Raw genomic sequence first — 13,607 nt, 5'->3', positions numbered from 1 at the left:
AAAAGATTGAGAAACACTGATTTAGAGACTGCTTTTCATACTTTCACATTTATGGAACTAGGGTGGATCTGAAAATGGGTAGCATGTCATAGTATAATTTTTTCTTACTTAGGTGGAATTTAAATAATGGTGCATATCACACTGTTAGGCGACTTGATGGTATCTTAGATTTGGGGAGACACTGTGTATTTCGAAGTACTGAAGAGATTAGAGAAGATACTCTTTATTATTTGACCAGCAAAGCTGACAAAAGGGCTCCTCTTTTGGGGGAAAAGATTCTTTTTTTTTTTTTTTTAAAGATTATTTATTTATTTGACAGAACTAGAGAGAGACAGTGAGAGAGGGAACACAAGCAGGGGGAGTGGGAGAGGGAGAAGCAGGCTTCCCGTGGAGAAGGGAGCCTGACGCGGGGCTTGATGCCAGGATCCTGGGATCATGACCTGAGCTGAAGGCAGACGCTTAACGAACGACTGAGCCACCCAGGCGCCCCGAGGGGGAAAAGATTCTTAAGCATATTAAAAACAAAGCTGTCAACTTTCCCGTTTCCTTTTCTAACTAAATGTTTTCACAGATGAAATTGACCTTGGACCAGTTTTCCAGGCCAGAAATACCAGTCATCTTTGACTTTCCCTGTGACTCTGTCCAAGTGTCTTTCTAATTCAGCTCCTCCTTTTTATCACCAAGGTCCATCCAGCCCATCTGTGCCCCTCCCAGCCGCCTCGCCCTCCTGCCCACCTCACCCTCCTGCCCCAGCCTCCTAGCTGCTCCCTGGCTCCCCTCTCTGTACTTGCCAACATTGTCCGTGTGCTGCTTCCTGAGCATCTGCTTTTATCATGGTACTTTCTTGCCCCCAAATACATGGCAACTTTATTTTGCCCTTTACATTGGTTGAAGGAAAAAATACAGATTTTTTACATAATAGCAGTTGTACGTTTATTAGCTATTGATAATATCATGAATTCTTTAATACTTTTAAAATGAGTTGAATTTTGTTCATCAAAGCATCATTTACATATATTTGAGGAGTAATAATGCATACACCCAGGAGATGTGACTTAACTGGTACTCAGAGCACGGTGGACCTGGCTCTGGAGACTCGTAATTATAACTCAGTGGTCCTTTGTGTCTTTGGTCCACAACTTGGAATCTACTTCACCTCAGCTCGGGCCCTTCCACTTGACTCAGAGGTACTCTATTTTCTGGCCTTTTCCACCCATCCGACCTTATTCTGCACTCGACACACACTGCCACATTCTTCAGCCAAGCTTTCATTCATCACACCCTTTGCTGAAAATATTCTGTGACCTTCCTATTCTTTAGAGTCTGCTAAAATCCGTGTCAGCAATGACACATTCTTTGAAGACACCAGAGGCTCACACAGCATCCCCCACTTTCTCTGAGAGCCCAGTTTCTTTGTTGTTGTTATCTTTCCCATTTCTTTGTTATTGTTTCTGGCTTAATACTCTGCAACTGCTCTGATACTCATCATGGTCAAAAATTATATCCTATACTTGCTTATATCCTTGTCCTATGAGCAGAACCCTGTCCTGAGAATCTTGAATAAGCATTTGACTAGCTGAATTTAATGTTTAAAGACAGAGCTACTTTCTTTTTCTTTTCTTTTCTTTTTAAAGATTTTATTTATCCATTTGACAGAGAGAGAGAGGGAACACAAGCAGGGGGAGTGGGAGAGGGAGAAGCAGGCTTCCCGCCAAGCAGGGTGCCCAATGCGGGGCTCGATCCCAGGACCCTGGGATCATGACCTGAGCTGAAGGCAGACGCTTAACGACTGAGCCATCCAGGCGCCCCATCTTTTTCTTTTCTTTTTTAAAGATTTGTTTATTTGAGAGAGAGAGAGTGTGTGAGTGCAGGTGGACAGAGGGGCAGAGGGAGAGACTCTTCAAGCAGACTCCCTGCTGAGCATGGAGCCTGACATGGGGCTCAATCTCATGACCCATGAGATCATGACCTGAGCCGGATGCTCAACCGACTGAGCCACCCAGGCACCCCAGAGCCACTTTATTCTTCTATAAGAAAAAGTATAGGGACGTCTGGATGGCTCAGCACGTTAGCGTCTGCCTTTGGCTCAGGTCATGATCCCAAGGTCCTGGGATCGAGTCCTGTATTGGGCTCCTTGTTCAGCAGGGAGCCTGCTTCTCCCTCTGCCTGTCGCTCCCCCTAGTTGTGCTCACATGCTCCCCCTCTGACAAATAAATAAATAAAATCTTAAAAAAAAAAGTGTGTATGATACAAACAGATTTTTAAGTAGTGGAAAAATAACTCTGCATACTGCTTTGCTCATGGGTGATATGTAAATAAAAATTTACAGTACTAAGTCTAACACCAAGAAGCCAGATATGGAAAGATTTAGAAAATGCTTGTAAATGAACATTATTGGTTCAGTCCTATATACTTCCTGAGGGCAGGCATCCTGCTTGTCTTCATATTTCTGTTTCTAGATCTTTCACGGTGGCTTGTACACAGTCAGTCTCAATCAGTACCTGTAAAATGAGTGACGGGATGCGAGCCAAGAGTGGAAAGAATTCTGGGATGAGAATCAGGACCATGGGGGAATTTTAGTCCTGAATTCCGTACTCTCTTGTTATATGAGTCAGTTGATTGGTGGGCCTCCGTTGTTCTGGTATGTGAACAACCACCACTTATCAAGAACCTATGGGTTGATAAAGTTTTTGAATATTTTTGCAAAAGGAGGAAATCAGTGTGTATTTCTTAAAAAAGATTGGCTAAAATGCAAATTAAGTCCTATCACTGTTACTTCTTTGGAGAGAGGGTAAAAAATACAGCAATTGGTAAAAACACTTTGAAGAAATCAGAGCTCATGATAATAACCAGTATTTCATTGAAAGTCATTTTTTTGAAAGTCATTTCTAACTGTATTACTTAATCTTATGTAACAGTGTGTGCATTCAACATAAAGAACATAAGCTAACACCAAAGTTCTTAGAAAATGAAGGAGCCTGGGGAAATGAAATTTGAGCACTTCTGTTTGCTTTGTTTTTCCTCAGTGGACTGTGTACTCTCCCAAGGGCAGGGGCAATATCTCTTTTATTTGTCACCGTGCCCCCAGCTCCTAGCACAGTACCTGGCAGGTCGTAGGTACTCCATCCGTACCTACTGACTGAGGAAATCATGAAATCCTGGGGTCTGATGGAGTGACAGGGAGGTTGGATGACCATCTGATAAAGGTAGTATTGAAACAGTTGTGGGCTAGGGAGTTGATGAGGCTTGGTGACATCTATGGTGTCTTCCAACTTTGATTCTATGATTCCTTATTCTACAATAAGTTAAAAAAAAAAAACCACCCTAACCATTTAAACAAGCTATAAATGGGCCATGATAATATAATCAGTTACACGGCTGACTCAGAGGTCACACAGACAAACTATTAACTGTAGATTCATCTCAGCCTGGGCTGGGGTCCAAGGTGGGGAGGGTGAAGACACCCGACAGGTGATATTTTGCAAGTGCTTGTCATGGAAGCCCCATTGCTTTAACAATATCCACAATGACGGGCATCCCCAAAGGCCCCTGGGGGTTGAGCCTGATCTTTTTTCAAGACCCTTGCTCTGATTTGTCTATGTTCTTACATAGGCTTATTTTAATTCTATGATCTGTTTTTAGAAGATTTCTTGAGTTAGAATTATCTTTTAACCCCACATCATGTAGAAAAGCATTATGTTATTGTCTGGGTTTACAACACTTGCATTTTACTTGAAACTATTGCAGTTTCTGGGCAGGGTTTGATTTTGGGATTTTTGTGGGTACCTTTGCTATATTTGTCTTTCTTGGTCTGTTTCCTTTTCTTGCAGCTGGTCTTGGAAGAACAGGGACGTTGATAGCCTGTTATGTCATGAAACACTACAGGTTTACACACGCTGAAATAATTGCTTGGATCAGAATATGCCGGCCAGGCTCCATTATAGGACCCCAGCAGCACTTCCTGGAAGAGTAAGTATATGGCCTCCGTTACCATATTATGTCCTTGGTTCTGATCATTTCTACGTCGTGTTCTCCTGGCTGTGGACTGTGTCAAGCCTGTGCTCATAAAATGGCTGCACTGTGAGAGAAGTCTGTGCCTCTAATGGAATATTGTTGATTTGACAGCTAATGCATTCTAACTTTGTACCTTTTTTATCTCTCAGATCAGGTGAGAGAAGAAAATCACAGAGCCATCTCTGCCTACCTTTTTTCTGTCATTTTCTATGTGTGATCTGGCTACAGTGCAATTTTCTTATGTCATCCTACTTGACACTTTTCATTCTTTTCTTTTGTTTGCGTGTCTAAAAGCAGAATGAAAAAAACCACAACTAAGGTCCGTCAGTGATTTGGGTGACATTGCCGCTTTCCTGACAACGAACTAAACTGCTAAAGTAGCTGCAACTTACGAGTTACCAAGGAAGAAAAAAGAGAACTGGGTTTTAGTCCTGGCCATGCCACTAAATGGCTTTATGACCGTTATTTGGAAGAATACTTATAAATTCATTCATTCATTCATTCATTCATTCATTCGCATATGCATGAACTATTTGTCAAACCCCAGCCCATAAGGTGGAGAGATTTAACTCCTAAAAGAACGATTCTTTCTGGTTGTCCCATAAAATTTTAGAAATTACCACTGATTTATCCATTAATAAAATGAGGAGATGAAATTAGCACTAGCTGATTTGGGTCCAGCTCTAAAATATTATCAATTATATCTTATTAAGAAATTTTATTTTTTTCTTTTTATGCTGCGATAGCTGTATCTTGAATAGCATTCTTTTTTATATAATTAATTTCTTTTCCCGTTTAATCTCTTTCTGTTGGTGAGAAACAAATGATTGTGACTTTCACAGAAAAGATGCTCTAAGTAAGTCATAAGCATCTGAAATGGTTAAAAGGATTTGAAGAATCCTGCTGAGGAAACTACTTCAGTTGCCGGCCCCAGGGGTTGTGAGGGGGTGGGGGGAGGAGATTAAGAACACAGTGCTGGAAATGTGAATTTATATCTTTGCTTCAAAGAATGAAATAGAAGTGTAATGAATACACAAGAAAAAATACCAAGAACAGGATCATTAAGAAGACAGAGATTCCTAGGGTTGGCCTATGAGATACAAATAAAGTAATCCTATTATTATAGAGATTTATTCTTTATCACATTCTCAGTGAGGGTTTCCTCTGCTTTATGTGTGCCTAGAGCATGAAGCTTGGTGCTGTATATCTGCCAGGGGCTTGTTGTACTAATTGCTCACTAAAGTTAAGTAAATTAGGATTAGGAAACAGAAACCAAGACACTACTAAGCCTGCTTCTTTAAGAAGTTCCATCAATCTCTTAATTAAAACTGTTGTTGGGAAAAAACAAAAACAAAACAAAAACTGTTGTTAGGAAGAATGTTCATTCATTAGGTACCTACTGAATACTCACCTTGCTCCCAGCACTCTGCTAGGTGTGGCTCCCGGGATGAGGAGATGTAGCTGAGAATTGCACCTCATTTTCCCGGGGTGTCAGATACCACAACCCTCCCGCCTCATGCCTGTTCATGCCCCCCGCCTCCCTCTCTACTATGCCTCTTCTCTCTGCCACATCTCAAAATAACAACAGAAGAAATTAGGTTATGAGGCAAGAAGGGCACTCTACACTGAAAAAAGGTTTTTGTTGTTTTTTTTCATTTCATCTCAGCTAGAAAACTCAGGATATTTCCTTTGGTGTGAGTCCATATTATAGTTTTCTAAGTATAGAAAAATACTTACAGAAAAGCAAGAACTGAGGTGCAGGAATTACTTCCTTGCATAACCGAAGCATTAAAATCAGTCATTAATTAAAGTTATTAAATTAAGATCAGGCCTAGAATAAGTCATTAATGCTTAGGTCAGAACCTTCCTGAAGGCAGATTCTTTGAGGCACTAGACCTTCCATGTTTTGCAGTATTTCTCATGGAGCTAGCGTGGGGAAAATGCCTGCATCATTTCCTAGGCTTTATTAGATCACCTCCATCAAGGTAGGGGTCTAATCTGCTTTATGCTTTGAGTGGCACCAGAGGTACTATTGTGCTTTACACGACTGTGCATACTTCTCTTCTTATCTTCTCCTCTTCTTTTTTTTCCTTTCCAAGCCTGTATCTTGATGTACCCCATAGCAGAAGACATTGCTTAGTGCATTCGTGACGTTCATTCATCTGACAGAGATTTATTAGACATGCACTCTCTGTCAGGCCGTGCTCTTGGGCCTGGGGTGACAGCAGGGAACATGCCAGACAAGGGGATTTACTCCCAGGTGTAATATCTCTAGTGGAAGGAGCAGACAATGAACAAGTGTGTAAGTTTATAGACGACATAATTTCTGACAGCGATACGAACAATGGAGACTAGCGGTAGGGGAGGGGGGTGATTACAGGGCATGGGAGAGCACTTTGGCCAAGGAGTGCTTCTTGAAAGAGAGCCAGAACCTCGAGGGTGGAAGGAACCAGTGCTGGTGGTCTGAATTGTGTCCTGGGTAGCAGGCACGCGGAGGTCCTGAGATGGGAACGTGCACCATTTCTGAAGCCCAGAAAGAAGGCTAGTGTGGGTAGAATACAATGAGCTGGAGTGGGTGGTTTGAGAGGTCGGCTCAATCAATTTTCACAAAGTGAACATACCCCTGTAACCACGTTGCAGATCAGGAAATAGAACAATTAGCAGCATCCAGAAGCCTCCCTTGTACTCCTTCCGTTCACTGCCCAGTTCTTCTGCCTGTGTGACCATTACGCTTACTTCTAACATCATACATGAGTTTTGCCTGATCGTAACCTTACACAAATGGAATCAGTATGTATATCTGGCTTCTTTCAGTCAGCATTATTTTATTGTTATGTGTAAAAGTAGCGTGTTCATTTTCATTGCTGGATAAAATTCCATTGTTTGAATACATAATATTTTAGCTCTTCTGTTGATGGATATTTAAGTTGTGTCCAGTTTGGGGCTATTTCCTATCTTTGGTATATCTATCTGTTGGATGAATACCTGTGAGTGGAACATTCAGTTATAGCAGATATCACTAAAGACTTTTCCAAAGTAGGTCTGCCACCTTAGATTCCTCTCAACAGCGGTGGGAGTTCTACTTTCTTCACATACTTACTAATACTTGATATTGTCAGTTTTTTAAAGTTAAGTCATTATACTCTGCTCATAGTGGTATTTCACTTCGTAGTTTTAATTTGCTGTTCGCTGATAGCTAATGTGGTTGAACTTTTCATGTATTTGTTGGCCATTTGTGTATTCTCTCTTTTTTTAAAAAAGATTTAATTTATTCATTTGAGAGAGAGAGAGAGAGCACAAGTCAGGTGGAGGGTTAGGGGGTGAGAGAGGAGCAGGCTCCCCGCTGAGTAGGGAGCCCAATGTGGGGCTCAATCCCAGGATCCTGGGATCACGACCTGAGCTGAAGGCAGACGCTTAACCAACTGAGCCACCCAGGCGCCACTGTGTATTCTCTTTTATGAAATATATTTTCAAATCTCTTACCCATCTTTCTATCAGACTTTTTTCTTGTCGATGTGTAGGAGTCTCAATATTCTGGCTACATGCACACTGTCCATTCTATGTAATGCAGATAGATTCTGCTTCTCTTGGGGTTTGCTTTTTCACTCTGTAGTGTGTTTTGAATAGAATTTCTTGTGGTGAGAATTTTTAAGATCTACTCTCTTAGAACTTTAAAACATGCAAATACAGTAGTAGTAACTGTAGTCATCATGCTGCATATTATAACATCAGGACTTATTTATCTTATAACTGGAAGTTTGTACGTTTTGACCCCTGTCACCCATTTCTCTCACCCCCCACCTCTGGCAATCACCAATCTGTTATCTGTATCTATGAGCTTGTTTTTTTTTTTTTAGATTCCACATATAAATAAGATCATATAGTATTTGTTTTCTCTGTATGACTTATTTCACTTAGCATAATGCCCTCAAGGTCCATCCATGTTGTCACAAGATTTCCTTTGTTTTTATGGCTGAATAATATTTAATTATATATATATATAATTACATATATATGTATATACATATACATATACATATATTACATATATATTATATATAATATATATAAATGTATTTTATACATATATATATAAAATACATTTTATATATATATGTATAAAATACATATCTATATATATATATATAAAATACATTTTCTCCATTCATCCATCAGTGGATGAATCTTCAGTTTTTTCTATGTTTAGCTATTATAAATAATGCTATAACGAACATGGGGGTACAGATATCTTTTTGAGTTAGTGTTTTCATTTTCTTCGGATGAATGCACAGAAGTGCAAATGCTGGATCATGTGGTAGTTCTATTTTAAATTTTTTGAGGAACCTCCACACTGTTTTCCATAGAAGCTGCACCAATTTACATTCCCCCCCACAGCACACTGAGGTTCCCTTTTAGTCATTTTCTGATTTCTAATGCCATAGATTTGTTTTACTTGTTCTTGGGCTTTGTTTTCTTCTCAGTATATTGTTTTTGAGATAGATTCATGTTAAGTATGTCAGTAGTATGTTTCTTTTTATTACTTAGTATTCCACTGTATGAAAATATCATGATATATTGACCCACACAACCGTTGATGGGTATTTGGGTGATGTGTAGTTTTTGGTTTTTATGAATGAAACTGCTGTGAATATTCTTCTACAAGTCTTTTTGTGGACATATGTCTTCATTTCCTTTATTTAAATACCTAGGAGTGAAGGTCACTGGATCATAGGTTTAGATATAGTTTAACTTTATGAGGAATGATTTTCCAAGGTGGTTAAATCATTTTATATGCTACTTGTAGGAATATGAGTTCTAATTGTTCCACATCTTTGCCAACATTTTGTTTTTAAACTTGTTTTTTGGGCAGGGGTGGAGTCATTCTGGTTGGTGTGAAATAGTGTCTCAATTTGTATTTTCCTGATGACTAATGATGTTGAACATTTTTCATATACATATGTATCTTTGGTGAGATGTTTGGCCAAGTCTTTGCCTATTTAAAATTTTTTTGTCTTTCTGTTAATTGTGGTGGTTCTTTATATATTTTATGTTATTATTTTATTTTATTTTCAAAATATATTTTGTTTCTTTCCCAAATGTTTTTTGCAGAATTTCCAAGGTATTATTTTATTTTAAAAATATTTGTTGAGGTTAGTATAAAACCATTATTTTTCACAGTATTATATACAGAGTTGATTGAAAATATATTGTTTTTCTACAGATTATTTAATATTAGGAAGAGCATTTTTAAAGTTGTGTGTTGCAGCTTTACAACAGGCATTTCTGCTTTTCATTGAGATTTGTTTTTTTAAAGATTTTATTTATTTATTTGAGAGAGAGAGAGAACATGAGCAGGGGGTAAGGGGTAGGGGCAGAGGGAGAAGCAGACTCCCAGCAGAGCAGGGAGCCAGACACAGGGCTCAATCCCAGGACCCTGAGATCATGACCTGAGCTGAAGGCAGACGCTTAACTGACTGAGCCACCCAGGCGTCCCAGTGAGATTTTTTTTTTTAATTGAGGTGTAACTGAATGTAACATTATATTAATTTCAGGCATACAACATAATGATATCATATTTGTATATATATATTTTAGATACAAGTCTTTTGTCAGATACATTGTGCTGTATGTCTTTTAATGAACAGAATTTAAAATTTTGCTGAAATTGATTTTTGAAAATTAACCATGTATCTTGCAACCGATTTCACTTATTAGTTCTGGTAGTTTTCCTTTTTTTCCTTATTGCTGAGATTTCCAGTACAATGTCAATGTTAGTTGGTGAAAATGGACATCCTGGTCTTGCTCTCGATATTAGACAGACAGCATTCATTCTTTCACCACTCAGTGCGATGTGGGTCTTTCACAGATGACTTTTATCTGAATGAGGAAATTTCCTCCCATTTCTAGTTTATTGAGAGTTTCTATTAATAATGGGTATTGATTTTGTCAGTTTTTTCTACATCTATCAAGATAATCATATAATTTTTTCTCCTTTGTTCTGCTAAATGTGAATTATATTGCTTTTCACCATAATGGTCATGATGTGCTTTTATGTCTTCATATGGATGGATTTGATATGCTCATGTTTTCTTAGGGATTTTTGTGTTCATGTTCATGAAAGGTAATGATGTGTGATTTTCTTTTCTTGTAATACTTTTAAGTTTCAGTATCGGGGTTATGCGGACTTCATAAGATGAATTGTGAAGCATTTTCATCTTTATTTTCTGAAAAAAATATTATAAGATGGTATTACTGGATTTGAGGGGTGGGATGGGAAATTAGGAGATGTAAGTGTCATTTGGAGATAAGGGTCTAGTTGATGTTGGATGACCTGGAAGGGCTGGTCTTGGGATATGACAGGGGTAAACCAAGGTGTGCGCCATGATGGGTTTGGTTCTGAAAGTCTTTTAGAGCCAGGTGGGTCATCAGTAGAGGCCATGGGGTATGGGCCATCAGATGACTTTCTATTAAGCAATTCCTGGGGATATGGTGGCCAAAGGGATGAGTGAAGATCCCCACTGGGACCACTTGCTTAGGTGTCTAAGGGAAGTGTGGGGTGCCTACGTAATCTCTGCTGCACTACAGTGTGGTGCTGTGGCCCACTGGGGGCAGGTACCGGGTCACAGGGAGCCTAAGGTGCTGTGGTGACTACACACTTCTGTTCACTTCCTTCCCTGACTATTTTTTTAAAAAGATTTTATTTATTTACTTTTTAGAGAGAGAGAGGGAGTGCAAACAAGTAGGGGGAGGGGGACTGGAGAGGGAAGAGAGCGAATATCAAGCAGACTCTGCGCTGAGTACGGGCCCCGTCGCGGGGCTTGATCCCATGAGCCTGAGATCATGACCTGAGCCCAAACCAAGAGTTGGAGACTTAACCAACTGAGCCACCCAGGTGCCGCCTGACTACTTTTAACCATTCTGTCTGGAAAGTTTATTTCACATTTTACATGCCTTTCTCTAAACATTCTAAACATAACCTCAACCCTTCTCCTAAACTATATTATATATATATATAAATATATTTATATAAATTATATATATTTATATATAAATATATGTTTATGTATATTTACATATATAAATTTATTTATATAAGTTTATACACATACACATACACACACAAACACATATACTGTTATTTAAAATTTTTATTTTGAGGTAATTATAGATTAACATACATTTGGAAGAAATAATAGAGAGGGCTCCTATATATTTACCCACTTTCCCCGAATGCTAACATCTTGCAAAATTATAGAATAATATCATAATCAAGATATTGATATTGATAGAGTTAAGACATAGAGACCTGTCACCACAAAGAGTTCCTCACATTGCCTTTATATAGCCACACTCATGTTTTTCCTGCCCTTAACCCCTCGTTACCTTTTGACAACTGCTGATCTGTTTTCCATTTATATATTTCGTCATTTTGAGAATGTGACATATATGGAATAGAGTATGCAACCTTTTAGGCTTGGCATTTTTCATTCAGTATAATTCTCTGGAGGTTCATCCAAGCTGTTGCACATATCAGTAACTTGTTCCTTTTTTTTTTTTTAATATTTATTTATTTGAGAGAGAGAGTGCATCTATGAGTAGGAGGGGCAGAGGGAGAGGGAGAGAGAGAATCCCAAGCAGACTCCCCACTGAGCGCAGAGTCCAGTGCAGGGCTCGATCCCACGACCCTGAGATCATGACCTGAGCTGAAATCAAGAATTAGGTGCTCAAGTGATTGAGCCACCCAGGCGCCCCTCACTTGTTCCTTCTTATGGCTGAGTAGTATTCCAGGGTATGAATGTACTACTGTTTGTTAACCATGAAGGATAGCTGGGCTGTTTACGGTTTTTGGCTATTATGAATAAAGATGCTATAAATGTTTGTATATAGGTTTTTGTGTGAACATAAGTTTTCATTTCTCTGGGATAAGTGCCCAAGACTGCAGTTGGTAAGTTGTATTATACATGTTTAGTTTTATAAGAAACTGTCAAACTGTTTTCTAGAGTGGCTGTTTCATTTTACATCCTCACTAGCAATGCATGAATGATTTTTTCTTTATATTTGCCAGCATTGCTGTTTTGTTTTAGCCATTCTGATAGGTATGTAATGATATATCATTATGGTTTTAAATTGCATTCCCCTAGTAAGTAATTGTAAACAACTTCTCATGTACTTATTTGCCATCCATGTATCTTTCTGGTGAAGTGTCTGTTCAAATCCTTTGTCCATTCTTATTGAGTTGTTTGTTTTCTTATTATTGCGTTTTGAGAGTTCTTTTTAAAAATATTTTATTTATTTATTTGAGAGACAGAGAGCAGAGCGAGAGAGAGAGCACGAGTGGCGGGGAGGAGCAGAGGGAGAGGGAGAAGCAGACTCCCCACTGATAAGGGAGCTCATCCTAGGACCCTGAGATCATGACCTGAGCCACAGGCAGATGCTTAACTGACTGAGGCACCCAGGTGCCCCTTGAGAAGTTCCTTATACATTCTAGGTACAGTTTTTTGTCTGATAAGTATTTTGAAAATATTTTCTCTCAGTCTATAACTTATCTTTCCTTCTCTTAATAGGCTCTTTCACAGAAGAAAAATTTTAAATTTTGATGAAGTCCCATTTATCATTTTTTCCCTTTTTTAGATCATGCTTTTAGTATCAAATCTAAGATCTCTCTGCTTAGCTCTTAGATCCCCAGAATTTCTCATGTTTTTTCTAAAAGGTTTGTAGTTAGGTGTTTTCATTTAAGTCGGTGGTTCATTTTGAGTTAATTTTTGTATGAGGCATGAGACGTAGGGTAAGGTTCATTTCTTTTTGCCTATGGATGTCCAGTTGCTCTGGCACTCTTTGTTGGAAAGGTTGTATTTTCTCCATTGAATTGCTTTGACATCTTTGTTAAAAATTAGATGGGCATAGGTATGGATCTATTTCTTTGTTCTTTATTCTGTTTGTTCCATTGGTCCTTCTTCTAATACCACACACACTCTCTGGATACTGTACCTATATAGTGAGTGAGCCTTCATGTCGGAAGAGTGGTTTCTCCTACTTTCTCCTTCTTTAACAAAATTGTCTTAGCAATGCCAGACCTTTTCTTTTCTATGTAAATTTTAGAATAATCTTGTCCATATCTACAAAAAAATCATGCTGCAATTTTGATAGGAATGTGTTAAACCTCTATCTATATTGGTTTGGGGAGAATTGACATCTTTAGTACTGTTGAGTCTTCCAGTCCATAAACACAATATGTGTCTTCATTTATTTAGATCTCTTTTGATTTCTTTCATCAGTAATGTGTAGCTTTCAGCTTACAAGTCCTGTTTTGTTGGATTTACATTTAAGTATTTTGGGTTTTTTGCATGATTATAAATAGTGTTTTATTTTAAATTTCAGACTTCATGTGTTCATCACTAGTATGTATAAATACAATTGATTTTCTGTCTATGTTTATTTTATATCCTGAAACTTAGGGGTGTGTGTGTGTGTGTGTGTGTGCGTGCGTGCATGTGCACACATGAATTCCTGGGGATTTCTGCAAAGACAATCATGTTATCTACAAATAGGGACAGTTTTATTTCCTTTCCAATCTGCATGTCTTTTCTTTTCTT

At 38.5% G+C, this 13,607-nt stretch overlaps 1 protein-coding gene across 7 annotated transcripts in view; it reads left to right on the top strand.

Moving 5' to 3' along the window:
- Window positions 1–13,607, top strand: part of CDC14A (cell division cycle 14A) — a 181,561-nt gene that overhangs the window by 111,468 nt on the left and 56,486 nt on the right. For all 7 annotated transcript variants that reach the window (XM_035017924.1, XM_035017928.1, XM_035017925.1 and 4 more), the window contains one exon: window positions 3,831–3,969. In XM_035017924.1, the coding sequence (XP_034873815.1) occupies window positions 3,831–3,969 (139 nt within the window). The remainder of the gene's footprint in view (window positions 1–3,830; window positions 3,970–13,607) is intronic.

Source organism: Mirounga leonina, unplaced genomic scaffold (genome assembly GCF_011800145.1).
Source record: "Mirounga leonina isolate KUSES-001 unplaced genomic scaffold, KU_Mleo_1.0 Mir_173, whole genome shotgun sequence".
Taxonomy (NCBI): domain Eukaryota; kingdom Metazoa; phylum Chordata; class Mammalia; order Carnivora; family Phocidae; genus Mirounga; species Mirounga leonina.
This window is presented reverse-complemented; position numbering and strand designations above follow the sequence as displayed.